The sequence below is a fragment of the Pungitius pungitius genome, chromosome 8 (assembly GCF_949316345.1).
Source record: "Pungitius pungitius chromosome 8, fPunPun2.1, whole genome shotgun sequence".
NCBI classification, from domain to species: Eukaryota; Metazoa; Chordata; class Actinopteri; order Perciformes; family Gasterosteidae; genus Pungitius; species Pungitius pungitius.
This window is the reverse complement of record NC_084907.1, coordinates 4,815,995-4,831,907: the sequence shown is the minus strand read 5'-3', so window position 1 is coordinate 4,831,907 and position 15,913 is coordinate 4,815,995. Positions and strand designations below refer to the sequence as shown.

General features: G+C 42.2%; 2 protein-coding genes across 4 annotated transcripts; one reads left to right on the top strand and one right to left on the bottom strand.

The window, feature by feature from the left end:
* Positions 1 to 562: 562 nt before the first annotated feature.
* Positions 563 to 15,074, bottom strand: rtf2 (replication termination factor 2). Of its 2 annotated transcripts, none has more exons than XM_037490419.2 (9): positions 14,915 to 15,074; positions 14,424 to 14,518; positions 14,137 to 14,230; positions 13,627 to 13,766; positions 13,332 to 13,410; positions 4,068 to 4,178; positions 3,793 to 3,853; positions 2,786 to 2,857; positions 563 to 2,591 (listed from the first exon to the last, which is right to left on the bottom strand). In XM_037490419.2, the coding sequence occupies exons 1-9, from the start codon at positions 14,981 to 14,983 to the stop codon at positions 2,368 to 2,370; spliced, it is 945 nt and encodes a 314-aa protein (XP_037346316.1). In that variant the 5' UTR covers positions 14,984 to 15,074; the 3' UTR covers positions 563 to 2,367. The 2 variants fall into 2 exon arrangements, with proteins under 2 accessions (XP_037346316.1, XP_037346317.1); XM_037490420.2 differs by having other exon boundaries at positions 563 to 2,564.
* On the top strand, positions 6,880 to 11,476 carry gcnt7 (glucosaminyl (N-acetyl) transferase family member 7). 2 transcript variants are annotated; one of them, XM_037490418.2, is made up of 5 exons: positions 6,880 to 7,221; positions 7,950 to 8,199; positions 8,284 to 9,025; positions 10,165 to 10,257; positions 10,721 to 11,476. In XM_037490418.2, the coding sequence occupies exons 2-5, from the start codon at positions 7,993 to 7,995 to the stop codon at positions 10,960 to 10,962; spliced, it is 1,284 nt and encodes a 427-aa protein (XP_037346315.1). In that variant the 5' UTR covers positions 6,880 to 7,221; positions 7,950 to 7,992; the 3' UTR covers positions 10,963 to 11,476. The 2 variants fall into 2 exon arrangements, with proteins under 2 accessions (XP_037346315.1, XP_037346314.1); XM_037490417.2 differs by having other exon boundaries at positions 10,162 to 10,257.
* Positions 15,075 to 15,913: the final 839 nt, after the last annotated feature.

Below are 15,913 nucleotides of genomic sequence, written 5' to 3'. Positions count from 1 at the left end.
CACTCTGCTGCCACCTAGTGGCTGCGTCCTCACGTTACCACGCAGCTGGACGTCAACATTGCTTTCACTTCTGGAGTATTTAAACATGTTAAAATATTTTATAGATTTTTATAAATATGATTCTAAACTTAGTCATATGACATATTTTTGCTCATAAACAGATGCTCCTTTTAAACTGAGGATTAAAAATGCACCCTCCCTTATGAAGATAGCCTTCTAATTTACAGCATAATTTAAAGGAAATGTAAAATGTCAAAGGTGAAGTTACAAGGAGAGAATAAAAAGAAGCATTCTTGTCCAAAAGGAGACCTTAAGTAATATTTGAACAGTTGTGCCACTTTTCCAAAACTCAAAAAGCAGAAGTTTGTTTCTCGTCTTTCCTTTTTGAGCAGAATCTGCAGGTGAATTCGCCTTCAAGGACAAAGAGGGGGGGGGGGATTGTTACATCTGTCAAAGTTAATTACTGCTCTCGTTTGCATGTTGGATATCGTGTGACAGTGTTTTACTTGCTATACAGACTTAACAAATATACAGTGCAAAAATACAAATTAAAAATCTTAACAGGACTCGAGATGAATTTATTTTTGGGCATTTACTAGTGACATTCAAAGAAACAATCCAACTGAAAACTGGTAGAATACATTCTGAATCTCCTCAAAAAGACAACTGTGAAAATGTGATGGTTCAATATATTTTGCTGTTAAACTGGGAGCCAACATATTTAAATATGTTCATGTGAGCAGTCTTCCTTTAAAAAAAAAACCCACTTATTGTAACGCAATAAGTATGTTTGTATTTATTCTTTTGATTCATGAGCATCAGAAGCTTCAGTAAGTCCAGCAGATTAAGTCAATATTCCATAACATCGTTCACTTGGTGATACAAGCACATTTGGTATGATTAATGTCTAAGAAATACTCTCTTATCCACTATACAAGAACTCCTAGATGACGGCCATTTTTCAAGATGGCCGTTGCAAAAAAGGGAATAAGGACGTTTCAGTGTTGAACTCGAATGGCTTGACATATCTTGTTGTTGACATCAAAATGTAAGGAATTCAATGGTGCCTATGAAAATTCAATATGACTCATTTGTCAAGACTTCCATTTTTAGTTGCTCCAAATTAAAATGTTTTTAATAATCAACATGAGAATTTTTTTACATATATTCATTTTTTATGCAATTGTGAAAATGTTATATTCATGTGGTATGTATCAAAATATGCACAACAATATTAGCTTCCTATGCAATGGAACATCAACAGTCCTACCAACCAAACCAAAATGTGTAGCCATTATTAGCCAAAGATGCAGACTTATCCAGGTACGTATAGCAGGACAAACGTTGTGTTTGACGTCTACTGGAATTTAAGTTGGAAGGTTGAAACAAGGTGAAAACGAGTTTTACAAGTGGTAGACGCAGAGAGACAAACAAAAGAACCACATCATTGAGGAACATGGTTTTTTTCCCCAACAAACCAGAGTCTGGAAGGATCCATATCCGGAAGGATATATATATATACATATATATAGATATATATATATATATATATCAGTCAAGGATAAGTGCATCATTTGATTTATCATACCCAGAAACCCATATTTCAAAACAAAGATCATCAAAATAAGATAACCCAATCACAATCCAGGTTTATAAAATGACATTCGAATTGTTTTCCATTTCTTAAAAATATAGGTCTCAAAGAGAATTTCTAACAAATTTGATGCTTGTTTTAAAAGTGAGAGATTGTTTTGCTAATCTGCTCGGCTGTTATTAACTAAGATTTTATAAAGAAAAGAAATAACCAATGCAATGAAATATATATTACATTGTCCTGTGTTAAATAGTGTACCACGTGTGACCAAGCTAACATTGGGCGAGCTAAAAGAATATAAAACATTTTTTTTAAAAGAGAAAAATGAACTGCTTTAAAGATTTCAAGATCTAATTTATTTTGCCTGAACTGAATATTAAAATTGAGCCCGTGTTCTGAAGCCCCTTTTCCCCTGATGAAGAAGTCCCTCTAAAAAAAGAAAAAGAAAACATGCACCGTGTCCACAAGGAGACAGCAGAGTGACAGCGATAGAAAATGTCACCTAGCATCAATTCTCAGAGCCCCTCTGACTGGGGACATTTGGAGGCTGGGGAATACACGGGAGCAGAGTTACAAAACAAAAGAGGCTGAACAGCTTGGGGAGCCATTAACAAAATATCGACAACACACAAACACTAAAGCTACTGGGGACCGAGGAGATATATTGGGACTGAGTTTTCACACGTGTGTGAGTGTGTGTGTGTGTGTGTGTGTGTTTGTGCGTCGAGGGACGGGAACGTAGGACTCGGTTCATCAGTGACGAGCTCCGGCTCCTAGAAGTGATACGGCGTGTGCGTGACCCAGTTGGACGTCTGGTCTTTGGTGCGCTTGGCGGAGCTGTGGGTGGTGAACAGGGATTTGAAGACCTCAGACTTCTCGGTCATTTCCTGATAGGACCTTTTGGTGTTGGAAGACAAGGAAGACTTGCTGCCCTGAGCGGAAATGGAGGATCCGGAGGGTCCGTCAACAGCTGGGTGGTGAAATGGTGGTAAAAGAGCTTTCAAAACAGGGAATATTCTAATACTTTTTCTGTTCTGAAACACATTTTTACAATTGCTATTCACTTTGTTCTATAATAAACAAATTCCACCACAGGAGTGGTATTCATTCATTGGACACATGACACCGCTTGGTCTCTTATTGTGCGTCTACTTGTAAGCTTTGTGTGTCTGTGTTTGTGTGCTTGGCTACCTGAGTGGCTGCTTTCACCGGCATTCTGCTCTGAGCTCCCCGTCAGCTCCACCTCTTGAGTTTGTGTGTCCTCTGGGGGAAGAAACATTAAGGATGTTTTATTGGAGTACTTAATTAGCTTTGATTTCAGTCAGTTCTAAGAGTTGAACACATGATACAGAATTGCAAAAGGTTGCGTAGAAGCTCTCTCATTCAAGTTGAATTCATAAATCAACGGCTTGTTGTGTACACCCTAAAGAAAAAAACAATGAAAGTAGGATCCATGGCGGTATGTGGAGAAGTTGGGCGGCCATAATTGACCGTTTTCCAATGTTTCATCTGATAGCGAACCTTGCACATCTAAGATGCTCTTTAGAAAAGCAGCAGTTTGCCCACATTGGTTTCATCAAAAGCTTTTGATTTGAGCAACAGATATCAACATCAGAGATTTTCAGGCAACATCCTGTTCACTGGGGCGGGGGGGGGGGGGAGAAGAGCTTTGTGCGGCTCTGGAGAACTAACCAGGAAACACTATAAAACCACAGGCAAGTGAAGAAATAATGTAAAAGTGTGTAATGAGGACAGAGAGTTTGCTTTGAGATGGTGAAGATAAATGAGAGAAAAACACTCAACGCCTCGACAAATGAAAACCCTTTTGTGAGAGAACAAAACATCTCAGAGCACATGAAATATTATATTAAATATTTAAAAAGGAGTTGCCTGTTAGACTCTCATCCACTGGCTCAGGGAAAGTTAAATCCACCATCCACGGCACAGTCTAAAGATAGCTTCGATATCTACAGGCTCAAGTGGCTCAAAAGGGTTTTCTATAGCAGACGACGGGTGCCACATTCTGCCGTGTTGTGCTCCCACACAATTGTGGAACGATATCAATGCGTAGGTGCGTTCCAGCAGCTTGCGCTGGTTGAATGTTTGATCAAAAGAAAATTCAAAACATCATTCAAATGTGCTGTTTTTTCAGCCGCCTGCTTTTGTTTGTGCAACAACAGACGGACGACGCCTCAAACCTTTGGCTTCCAGCGCTGTGGACACCAGCGGGGTCTCGGCTGCTTTGCTCTTCTTGGATTTCTAGAAATGAAGGGAGATGTATTGATTCGTACACTTTCAAAACTATCATGCAGACTAGTATTATAATTTGTTAAACCAATTTACGAAAAAAAAAAAGCACATTTTCCGTAATGAAGACAGGTGGCATCAAAAAGCTCAAAAGTATGTTTACGCTCCTCTCTCGTCCTCATCGACCTCTTCAAATATCAGCATTTCTTTGGAATGAAAACCCCACCTTGGTTTTGGCTTTGGCCCGCTTCTCTTCCATCCTCTTTCTCAGCGTCTCCACCTCCTCCTTCGTGCCGTTGAGCACAACCAGGTCCTCGACTTTGAACCCGTCGCCGCACTAGAACCAAAACAGGAAAACTCAGTTCAACTAAACCCAACTCACATGGTCAGAACGGTGAGGAGGATGACTATCGCAAAAGGTGGAACGCCGCTGATTGCAACAAACATGCATTTGGCGCCTGTTAATGTGTTCGTAACATGCGTTTCACTGCTGTAGGAGAAGCCCGCGCTGTGGAGTGCAACAGCATCGCAGCTCCCTGCTCACAGTGGTTGCCGAATTTAATTGATTTAAGTTAATCGCATCAGAGCACATCAATATCTTCCGATGTTTTTATCTGGAGCTGTAAACGGGGACTGTGACAGAGTTGAGTGAAGTAAATTGTTCTAAGTAACTCATTTACAGCAGCTGTTGTCGCGCCGTGTAGCAGGTTGCAAAAGGTACCGCCAAAGGGTTCCATGAAAATAAAAAAAAGTCTTAAAACAACCCTGAACTTATGAAAGCTCCGAAGCGTGTGGCAAAAACACAAATCTGAATGCAATTAACTTGAAGTCACTATTTATTTTACCATTTTTATTTTATTTTATTAATTACCATAGCTGGCAGCAAAAGTACATATTTGAATCCTTGTTTATTCTCCTTTAATGGCATATCATTAAGTTTCTTTATTTGGAGTCGTGGGACATTCTTTTTCAAAAGGGCTGAAAACCCTTAAAATTTACATTATGTGTTGGGTTGGATATCCCCCCATTGCACAGACATTTAACTAATAAACACATTAAGGTATGAGGCTACTTTAAAAAAGGTGGACTTTCTTTTAGGTTAACCTGATTTACAAAACAAATCATCTGGATACATCCCGACATACAAATGTGCAAACCTCTGTAAAAACAATTAACGACCGGGGGAAAAGGTCCACAGACCCGGATTAAAGGTTGAGGTGCACCACAGATAAGGAGATGTGGCCCTACTTTGACTTGCAGAGCGAGGTTTTGTTTTGCCTGCTTCACAGCCAATGTTTCCACGCTACCTGTGGCAAAATATTTGAACAGAAATAGCAGATACGCTAGAATGGTCTCAACACCTTTCTGAACGCACCAATGAAAGTAGTTCCGATCAACGTCCACACGTCAGACCTTCTCTTTTAACTACATTTGCATTCAGGGGTGTATTTATTTTACCTACACAGCGAAGAAGATGGAAAATAGGCTAAACTAAACTAACAACTATTACAAACATCACAACCTGCCAGAAGATCCAGTGCGGAACACGCTGCCGTCTATTCTAGTGAAATGTTCTACTTCACGTCTTTGGGTCCCGTCCACATTAACGGAGATGTGCAAGAAGTTTAAAGACTCTCGAGTCTCTTCAGAGGCTGTAAACCATAACCATCTGATACCATACCTTAACCTGGCGGTTATGCAAATAATGTGCTATCCTCCAAAAACACACAACAAAAAGGAGCTTCTAATTCATGTTGTGCTTAGGTCATTGACCAAAAACATAAGCAGCCATGAGAAACTCACTAACAAACCCAGAAGCTGTTGACAGTCTGGCACTGCTCCGACCGTTAAAAGGAAAAAATGTAGATGAATGACAGAAAAGCACCCAGGGGGACGCTCCAAGTATGTTGGTATATTTTTGGTTTTAGAAGAAGAAGAACGCTTAAACAGAACATTTGGTTTACAAAACATTATGTGATCATCAGTTTATTTGAATTTTTTTATTTGGACACAAGTTACGTCCCTGAACCACTTCTTTTATTTCGGGCCCTGAGGGAGAAAACATATTGGAACAAAACTGCCAAAGAGAAGTCTGGACTCTGCTTGTTAATGGAGCATTGAACACAGTGGACATGTTACCCGATTCCATTCATTCAAATCAGTTTAGAAATGGTTAACCAAATGGAAGAGTCAACAATTCACTTCTGTGTGAAGCCCACACCGAGAGAGCAAGCGCCGCCACATCTCTCCATGACACGCCCACCCGAGAGCAGATGGTTACACTCCTTTTCATCATATTGTGTATAAATTAAGTAGCATGGTTGCTTCAAAGAGGTAAAACACACCCATATCCAAACACAAATATTAAACCCCTGTGAACCACCAGGGCATCTATTGTGTTTCTGTAATGCAGCCCCTCTGGGTTTAGAGGGGGGGGGGGGGGGAGGGGAGTGAACTCTATGTGCTCCGTTCAACACAACAGGGATAATCTCAGAAGCTGACCAGGCAAACAAACCCGGCGAGTGCTGCTCTAGAGCAAGCCGTTCTGCTGCCTGCCGCCATTAGCTCAAACGCCGCGGGGGACCGCGTCCTCGCGGCGGCCAGGGAGGAGGAGGAGGAGGAAGGCCCCCCCTCTGGGGATCTCGCCGCTGAGAGACAGCGCCCGGCGGACACACACGGAGGATAATCAAATGTGTGCATCTCTAACTGGGCAGAGGAACTGGAACTGAAAGGCCATTTGAGAGAGAGAGACACTAAATGAATCAGAGCAAAAGGACTAAAAGGGAACGATGCAGTAATCCACTGAGCGGGACACTTTAAGGGGAAGCTGTGAGAGAGAGAGAGGAAGGAGGGAGCTTAGAAAGAGAAAGAGAGAGAGAATCAGCGTGTGAGTGCGAGTGTGTGAGTGTGTGTAGGAGTGTGAGATATGCGTCAGACCTGTGCGCCACTACCGGTAACCAGGCAGGGGCAGGCCCCGTCTCACGGGGATGGGGGAGGGGGGGGGGGGGGGGGGGGGGGGGGGGGGGGGGGAAGCGACTTATCAGCAATGAATACAACAGCAGAAAAAGGAAGCTCAAAGTAAAGCGTCTCATTCGGTCGGTGTCCTGAGCTCAGAGAGCGTCAACCAAGTCACAGTCAGACATCGGACAGAAGTACTGCTGCTGCTGCTACAACAACTAGTTCTACTGCTGCTGCTACAACAACTAGTTCTACTACTGCTGCTGCTGCTCACAACGGTGCACATGGCTTGTGCTCTCCAGCGGCTGGTTCTTAGTAACACGCTCCCAGGAGCTGTTGCGGTAACAGTGATCAAGCGAGGCGCGGATGTCTAATGTTTTACTTCCTCGCCGCTGGGACGGACGGAGCGAGCTGCCTCGAAGGTAAATGGCTCAACTCGCCGCGTCTCTGTCTGTACACACTGCATGCCTCCATGTGAGCTTTGGATGTTAGATTTAGACGGCAAACGTAATCACAAAGTAAGGATATCATGTGAAAAGAAATGGGTTTTTTCTGAAAACAAGGGATCCTAAATCTATCAGATGGTAGATCGCTGTGTGCCAGGATTTAGAGCAAGGTGCAGGTTTTATCTTGTTTTCCCATCGGCAGTTTAAGGAAGGTGTGGCGGGGAGGTGTTGGGATCTCAACAGAAGGGTAGAAGGGTAGAAACCATGGCAAACCCCCCCCGCACGGAAAAGTGAATCCTTGGTGTTGTTTTCCTGTGAGCGGCGAGACTCGAGCAGCCCGAGGATTGGAGTGAGAACACTTGGTTGACATGGGATTAGGACTCGTCCTCAAGAGACCGGCCGTGTCTCGATACGCCAGAGCTTCTCGTCTGCTCAACGGGGAACATTCTGCATCGCAGAGAGCGGGACGGCTCACTAAAGAAAGCTACTTCCTGTCGTCGTATCCTGGATACGTTTTAATTGAACCACCCAAAAGAACATCCCTTTGAGGCACTGAGCCAACATTCTGCACACTAAACTATTCTTGATGTCAAATCCGGCAGCATCAATTAGCACTAACCTACATATTTAACCCTATTTCACGTCCCCCTCGGGGGGTCTGAGACCCCTACTGCAAATTACCACTGTGGATGTCTTCATTGCAGGAGTTGTATCTGTGGTGGTGCTGTTCCGTGAAGTAGGGATATTATGTGCCAGCTGAAGGGGACTAAATGCAGCTTCCTGTTGTGCCTGGGGATGAGTATCATCATTTGTTCAGTTATTTACATGAGGGCCAGGGTCCCGACCGAGCTCAAGCTGGCCGAGCCTCCGAGCTGCAGGCCCTTCTCCGCTGAATGTAAAGCTTTACTGGCCGGCGCGGACGACGACGTGCAGTGGGACCGGCGGGGCTGCCAGGTACGTCCATATGCACGTCGACATGCAAGACGGGTAACCGCGCCCCCGGACGAGGTGTTCATGCGTATTCTCTCCGTCAACCAGGTGGAAAGCTACGTTGCGAGCAGTCGCACGCAGTGCTCCGAACTGATCGGAGACCTCCACTTCATCACGAGGCCCCTCAGTCGCGAGGAGGAGGACTACCCGCTGGCCTTCATTGTGACCGTTCACAAGGAGCTGGAGCTCTTTGTGCGCCTGCTGCGGGCCATCTACATGCCGCAGAACGTCTACTGCATCCACGTGGACAGAAAGGCTCCAGCCGAGTACAAGGCGGCCGTGCTCAAGCTGGTCGGCTGCTTCAAAAACACCTTCCTGTCCAGCCGCAGCGAGATAGTGACGTACGCCGGCTTCTCCCGCCTGCAGGCCGATTTCAACTGCATGACGGACCTGGCGCGGTCCAAGACGGCCTGGAGGAAGGTGGTGAATCTGTGTGGACAGGACTTCCCCGTCATGAGCAACCTGGAACTGGTGCGGTACATGCAGAGCAAAGAGTGGCGGGACAGAAACATGACGCCCGGGGTCAAGCAGCCGAGGACCATGATGCACAGGACGCAGCTCCGGCACAAGGAGATAACGGGCTCACACGTGGCTCGGGCGGGCTCCAGGCTGACGAAAGCTCCGCCTCCGCACAATCTGCAGGTTTATTTTGGCACGGCGTACTACGCTCTCACCAGGGAGTTCGTGGACTTCGTTCTGAAGAGCCCGGTGGCCCAGGACCTGTTGGAGTGGTCCAAAGACACGTTCAGTCCAGACGAGCACTACTGGGTGACACTCAGTCACATCGCAGGTAAACCGCCCGATTCAAATGCGTTCTGCAGCATAACCGCCGCGAACCCCCCCCTCCCCCCCCGATTAATTATTAACTTCTGTGATTAGGAAGTTCAAACAAAATCTGCTTGTTTGATGCCGAAAAACAAATCAATGCAACAAGGTCAAACAGCACATTTGAACCGTAAAGGGTTTAGCAGGATCATCGACTGTGAGGCAAGATTTCAAATTTGCACGAGCTGTGGACTCAACAGGAAGCCGCACTAAATCCGAGCGTGTTCAAGCTAAACACTTCGTAGGGGGATAAACGTTCTGTTGGAGTCAGAAAGTTAAAAAAGAAAACAAAAAAAAGTGTGGATTGGATCACAGCCCAAATGAAGCCATCATAATGATTTAATTTGCTTTAGAGACAGGAGCTGTGGTCCAAATGCATTACCACAAAATAGATCATTTCTAATCTCCATGACAATATATTACACGATAAAAGGTTTTTTGATAATTCAATAGCTAAACAGCCGTATTAAAATTTAATAAAAAACACAAACTTACAAAACCAGCTCATTCTAATTCCCTACAGTTATACTCTGTAGGTAACCAGACTCTTAAAATACATTTCACTAATCAAGTAATGCTGCCATTGGTCGATTAATAATAATAGTAAATAGGTTAGGATGTGTTTTTGCCTTAAAGACGTTAATTCCTTTTGCAATGTGCGTCCCGCGGTGACACACTTGCTCCTGTTGCTAGACTGCAGTGTTTTATCAGGGTTTCCCCTCCTGGAAAAAAGTGTGCATTGAATACTTCCCCCTGATAAACTAAGAGTTATTCTGCACTGCTATTGTGCGCTGAGGTAGGAAAGTTAACCTGACATTTCAATGTGGGCGGAAGCCGCACTGAAAAGCGTCCTGGTGCAGGCCTCGCGAAGATCACATTTACGCTAAAGGAAAAGTTTTTGAAACAGCTCGTTTAGGTTTTACAATAGCAAAGGCTTTAGGGGGACTCACTGGAAGGCAAATTCTCATCCCCAACTTTGATAGAGAGCCCACAGAGCTTTTCTTTGGGAAGCATCGGGACCATCTCAGAGAGGGAAGTAAATTATGGAAAATAGATCAATTAATTTCAATTAATTTGTCCTGTCTCATGGTGTGTTTAAAGAAGCTCCCGGCAGCTATCCGGATGGAGGCTGGGAAGGCAAAATCCGGGCAATCAAGTGGAGGGATCAAGAGGGAACGTCCCACAGTGGCTGCAAAGGTACGGCACAGAAGTGCGGGTGTGTGTGTGATAACGAGCAACTTACCTTAATGATTCATCACCGTCAGTTTATGCGCATTGTGAATTCTTAAATGATTTATAAAGTGAATCTGTGATGTCATTTACAAAAGAATGATCACATCATTGTCTACCAATTAATTATTATTAGCACAACTCCTTCCCCTCATGACAAACAAACGGTCTGCTCCATACTCGATGTTTTATGTTTGGCTCCAGACAGGATTACAGGACCAATTACTTGCTACGGCAACACAAGATTTACTCAACAAAAGATGATAGAAGGAAGGTTTATCTCGAACAACGGATTCTTCAGTACCGCGTCTGTTTTTAATTTAGCTTTTACAGGCTGAAGAAGAGGATGTTTACGTAACAGCGTAGGGCAAAACAAACAGACATTCAATTGAATATAAAAGTAAAGACTACGCTTTTTGTTGTGTTCTAGGGCATTACATACGAGACATCTGTATCTACGGCATGGAGGACCTGCCATGGATCATCAACAGCAACAGCATGTTTGCCAATAAGTTTGAGAGGGACACGTTTCCCGAGGCCCTGGACTGCCTGGAGCAGTGGCACAGGACCAAGGTGTTGAACCAGGCGACTGTTTCCATAGAGCCACCGTGGCTGCTGGCCACACGGGGAAACACCAGCAACAGTTACATAAACGGCACCGTAGGAGCATGAAATCGCGGTTGGCTGTAAAACTGCCACTTCCTCTGAGGCAATGCTAGCACTTTACAGAGGAAGTGGATCGTTGTTCCACCTGACAGCGACACATACGTACGTGTGTGTGTGTGATAAGGGTCCCGAGGATCTTTATGTATTTTATTTTCATTGAAAATAGCCATGTATACAACATCGAGACAACTGCACTAGAAAGGGGCATTTTATGACTGAATATGAACTTCATATTGTTTAAAATAACTATTTATTATGTTTAATTTATTATTGTGTAGTCCAGTTAAAAAAAAACAATTGATAATGATTTTTTATTTAATAAAAAGGAGAGAAATTTCCACGTTGACACGTTAATGTGCCTGTCTGGGATGTCAATCAACCACCAAACGCTGGAAAAAACAACCTGCACTGTAAGGAATTAATAAGAATTAAAAAAATGTTTGGAAGTTCCAGGGTTTGCCCGAAACCCTGAACAAGAGTCTTAAAAATAGCATATGTCTTTTTCAATAAAAGTGTACCACGTGCAAACAAACAAAGACAATGTAAAAAAATCTCCCTTCTTTCCTTTGTAAAACACGACTCCATGTGTTTATCCAAAGCAATATTCTGCTCACATCCATGTTTGGTCTCATGAGAATAACGCGTTTTAGAATTGGACACATCTTGTCTGAAGCTGCGAAACAAAATGCTTGAGCATTCCTAAAGGTATTATCCATAAAGTCATGGTGGAGGGGTTTCATGCTTTGTGCGGCAGCTTTGAGGCTTTCATGGAAAAGCACTTAAACAGAAGCTTTAAGTCATAGTTTCAGGAATACGGTTAGTCATAGTGGCTATTATCAGTTTTACAAAAGGTGACTCCAAACAAAGAGCTGCCGGCTCTGATCAGTTAAGGAAACTTTTAAACGTCATTTATCTAAAACACACAGGCACAGGGTATATTCAGAGTTAATAGCACTTAAAACAAAGAGGAATGTAACAAACTTGATCATGTTGGAAGCCCAACTAATAAGTAAATGCTGAAATAATGTAAGGAACTATGCACATTATACTACCCAAATGTCGGATTAAATAAGAAGCAGGCCCTCTAAATGTCATTGGCTATAAATAAAATAAATTCCGTGTTCTCCTAATAAGTCCATCTCTGCGGAGTCAGTTTCCCACAAGAGGTACTATAACTTTTGCTTTCAGGCCCTATTTATGGCAATGTAAAATAACTGATCTGGGACAAGATGGTTTCGCCTCCACAGTCACTGGATGTGATCCGCGCACTGCAACCAAACAATAGCCTGGCCATGAGAAATTACGTTAATAGCTATACAATTACTTTAAATAGGTCAGTTTCCCAAATTGTTCATAGGTCCATGTTTCTCCATTTGGCTCATTGTTTGGAAATGCTTAAAAAGATGAACAGTGTTGGAGCCTTGATGCAGGTTTTGTTTATCTTGTAGAAAACCTACCTAAAGCCAAAAAGAAAAGGTGTAGCTAAACACGGAGAGGGAGCTTTACACCACGCATCAATAAATAATAGCTAAAGGGCTCTCACACACACACACACACACACACACACACACACACACACACACACACACACACACACACACACACACACACACACACACACACACACACACACACACACACACACACACACACACACACACACACACACACACACACACACACACACACACACACACACACACACACACCTTGATTGGTTAAATGATTGTTGGGAAATCAAAGGTCAACAATGAACCTTCCTTTTTTAGTTAGGTAACCAAACATTTGCCAACGACACATCAGAATGTCAAATCGGATAACGCTGCATGCTTCCTTGTCCAAACGGACATTACGTGCAGACAATTTTGTACTTTTTAGCTTAAAAGTCCTACGGATCAAATAAACCTTGCACCTGTCAGTCTCGCTCCAGCGCATTAGACCATAAAAAATGATACATTAGCCACACTGTTGTATAAGCCGCTGGGTTCAAAGCGTGGGAAAAAAGAAGCAGCTTATTGTCCGGTACCTTGAATAGTGTTGTTGTTTCTTCCAAATTTTCTGGTTAGTTGAAATAATTTATTCAGCTACTGCTAAATTTCCAAAACCTCCTTACAGTACCTTAAGTATTAAGACGCATTAATATTTATCCAAGCAACAGATTGTGCCTCTGGCACCATGTGAATGACATTCCGGTAATGTTTTATCTACGTTGATAACAGCGCTGCCTATTTACCAATCATTAGTGGTGAAATAACTGCAGAAGAAGAATCATTGAACACAGATAGCTCACTGATGTAGGGGATATGTGCAAACCACTGATTCATTGAAGCAATTTAAATGGATAAACTGTGGAGAAAAGATCAAATATTTCTCACCTTGTGGCAGATTTCTGTCTTGACCTCCTTCAGTGCCCTGTCAGAAAAGACACAGCCACAGGTCTGCAGGTAACAGAACCTAAAAATGGACACATCAGATTTTATAATATTATATTTCCTGCACAAAGTCAACGGTCAATACAAGTACATGTGTGGTGCATTCTTTTTAACATTGGATGAAAGTTAACAGTGGTGATGACAACAGAATAGTTCTGTATTACCATCATACTTGACACATCATACATGGAGCAGCTTTTTTTATTATCCTTAGCTTGTAGACCCATTTACTTCTTACCTGTGCTTGCCGTTCATCTCCGTCCCAACGACAGGACAAATGAACATGCCACAGTGCATGTCTTCATATATGTCTCCTTTAGTATTGCTTCTCTCTCCCTTCCACTCGGGGTTATCAGTCAAGTTCAGCTCCTTAATATCCTGTGAGGGGAGTGAAAGGAATAATGGTTCAAATGTATAAGAAACAGATATATATCTATAAAAATATTACATCTAAATTATGATATATTACAATATCTACATTGGTATCTAATCTAAGTGTAGACTTTTCCATGATTTATTTTCCAGACTGTTCTAGGCGTTTTGTTCTTTACCCACTGATTCATTGCAGATCAAAGCTTGCATTATTAAATATATTGTCAAAAACATTTGTGGGTCGACGTGGAGAGGGGTATAATTTTATTAGATTTTCCTTTTCACCCAGCCCTACAAACGCACACTAATATTAACAGCCGCTGACACGCCTAAACACGTTTGGGAACGCATTGTTCAGCAGAGCTTCGACACTTACCTTGATCCCACGGATGTGAGTTACAGCCTCAACGTTGGGTCTCTCTGCAGTCTTATCCAAAAGATACTCAATGATAGAATCTTTGTTATACAGCCTGAAACATAACACGGACCAGACTTTTAGGACATAGTAAAGCTGGAGTAAGCAGATATGGGTAAACAGGTGGACGATGCGGTTATGCCGAGGTCGTTAGTTTGTGACACAAACACAACAGCTGTTGTTGTGTTTTTCCCCCCATCAACGTCACAGAAGATTGACGATGAGCAAAACAAAAAGCCAACTCTTACCTTCCCAAGTCACAGGCCACAATGGGGCGTCTGAGTTTTTCTTGGCTCAAGGCACAGTATTTCCATTTGGCAGCCAATTCTGCATTTTTATCAACCTGCAAAACACGAACAGATACGTATGGGCACGCTGTATAACATGTAACGTGCCACAGTAGTCAATTGCCTAACGGTAAATGTTTAGTAACGTGTCTATAAACGTAACGTTATAAACACTAGTGTAACGCTACCCGTGCTGACGTTAGCTAGCTAGCTAGCTGTCGAGTAGTTAGCCAAACATAACGCCTAACAAGACGAATTACAAGTTCGCTAATATTACCGTGAACTAAAATAATATAACTTTACATATCACTTCATCAAACCATCGTATATGTCGATGTAAATAGCCACGAAGTAATGATAGGATACAGTTACTCTGTTAGCCTAACGAGCTAACGAAAACATTGCTAACCGTGACTTTTAACATGAAGAATCAATCAATGAGCGTAACACACCTTCTCGACTTTTTTGGGACCTTTCACCAACTCGTGTCTTTTAGGAATCGTTCCACCGTCACATCCCATCCTGAAGGCTGACTTGAAACGTTGAGTTTGAAACAACCGAATAGCTTTGGTTAGCTTGCTGTGCACCGAGGTAACGCCGACCGGAAGTTATCAGGTTGTAAACAAACAACGAGAGATTTGCAACGCTCGCGGGATGTGGGACCAATTTGGTGTCGCCCCCTAGTGGCTGATTAATCTACTCAGATTAATTTTGTTGCATCCGCAGCAGTTTGGAAGCACTAGCTCAAATTTCTTTTAATTCGTTATTCTTTATAAAAACAATTACAAACGTTAAATAAATATTTAAAAAAATGAATTGTCACAATAGCCTACATCCTTAAATTGTAACGAATAGATTGCGTGCGAAAATATATTTACTGTTGACTAAACGTTCACTCAGCTGCTGTGCTTCTGCCTGTTGGATTCATTTAAGATACGATTAACTAACACAGGTTTATGCTACTGCATGTCCAGATGTATTCTTCTAACTATTCTTTATTAAAACTTTTTTATTCGTTTAAAAAAGGAGATGGAAAAATGTCATGGAGAACAAAGTAAAAAAAAGTTGAAAAAAACCCATCAAAATATAATATCTTAACAAATGACAAAGAACATTCTCAAAAAATATTTGGTGGAAAAACGTTTTGGAAAAAAAATATATCGTGTTGACAAAATGCCATAATAAAAAAATATATAATATAATATAGTTATTATGTGGCAAAAAAAACAACATCCTTGAAGGGTTACAATCTTTTATTATATACAACCTTTGGGACTTATGAAGACAATTTCATTTATTTATATTGTAAAGTTTAAAAAAAAAACACAAGTTCATATGAACAGTATCTTGATAAGTAAGAATACTATTAAAAATAGAGTTATTTAATATATATGGGTGTTAATAATAACTATTAGTTTAACTGCAAAATCCATAAGCTTTACATTTACATT

What these genes read in the sequence shown, in the direction of transcription:
- gcnt7 (XM_037490417.2), top strand. Translation starts at nt 7,993, where the DNA reads ATGTGCCAGCTGAAGGGGACTAAATGCAGCTTCCTGTTGTGCCTGGGG. An exon ending in GGGACCGGCGGGGCTGCCAG is followed by an intron (nt 8,200 to 8,283) that starts GTACGTCCATAT and finishes TCCGTCAACCAG; the next exon opens with GTGGAAAGCTACGTTGCGAG. An exon ending in GACACTCAGTCACATCGCAG is followed by an intron (nt 9,026 to 10,161) that starts GTAAACCGCCCG and finishes GTGTGTTTAAAG; the next exon opens with AAGCTCCCGGCAGCTATCCG.
- rtf2 (XM_037490419.2), bottom strand. Translation starts at nt 14,983, where the DNA reads ATGGGATGTGACGGTGGAACGATTCCTAAAAGACACGAGTTGGTGAAA. An exon ending in AGACAGAAATCTGCCACAAG is followed by an intron (nt 4,179 to 13,331) that starts GTGAGAAATATT and finishes TTTTGGTTCTAG; the next exon opens with TGCGGCGACGGGTTCAAAGT. An exon ending in CACAGCGCTGGAAGCCAAAG is followed by an intron (nt 2,858 to 3,792) that starts GTTTGAGGCGTC and finishes TTCTTCCCCCAG; the next exon opens with AGGACACACAAACTCAAGAG.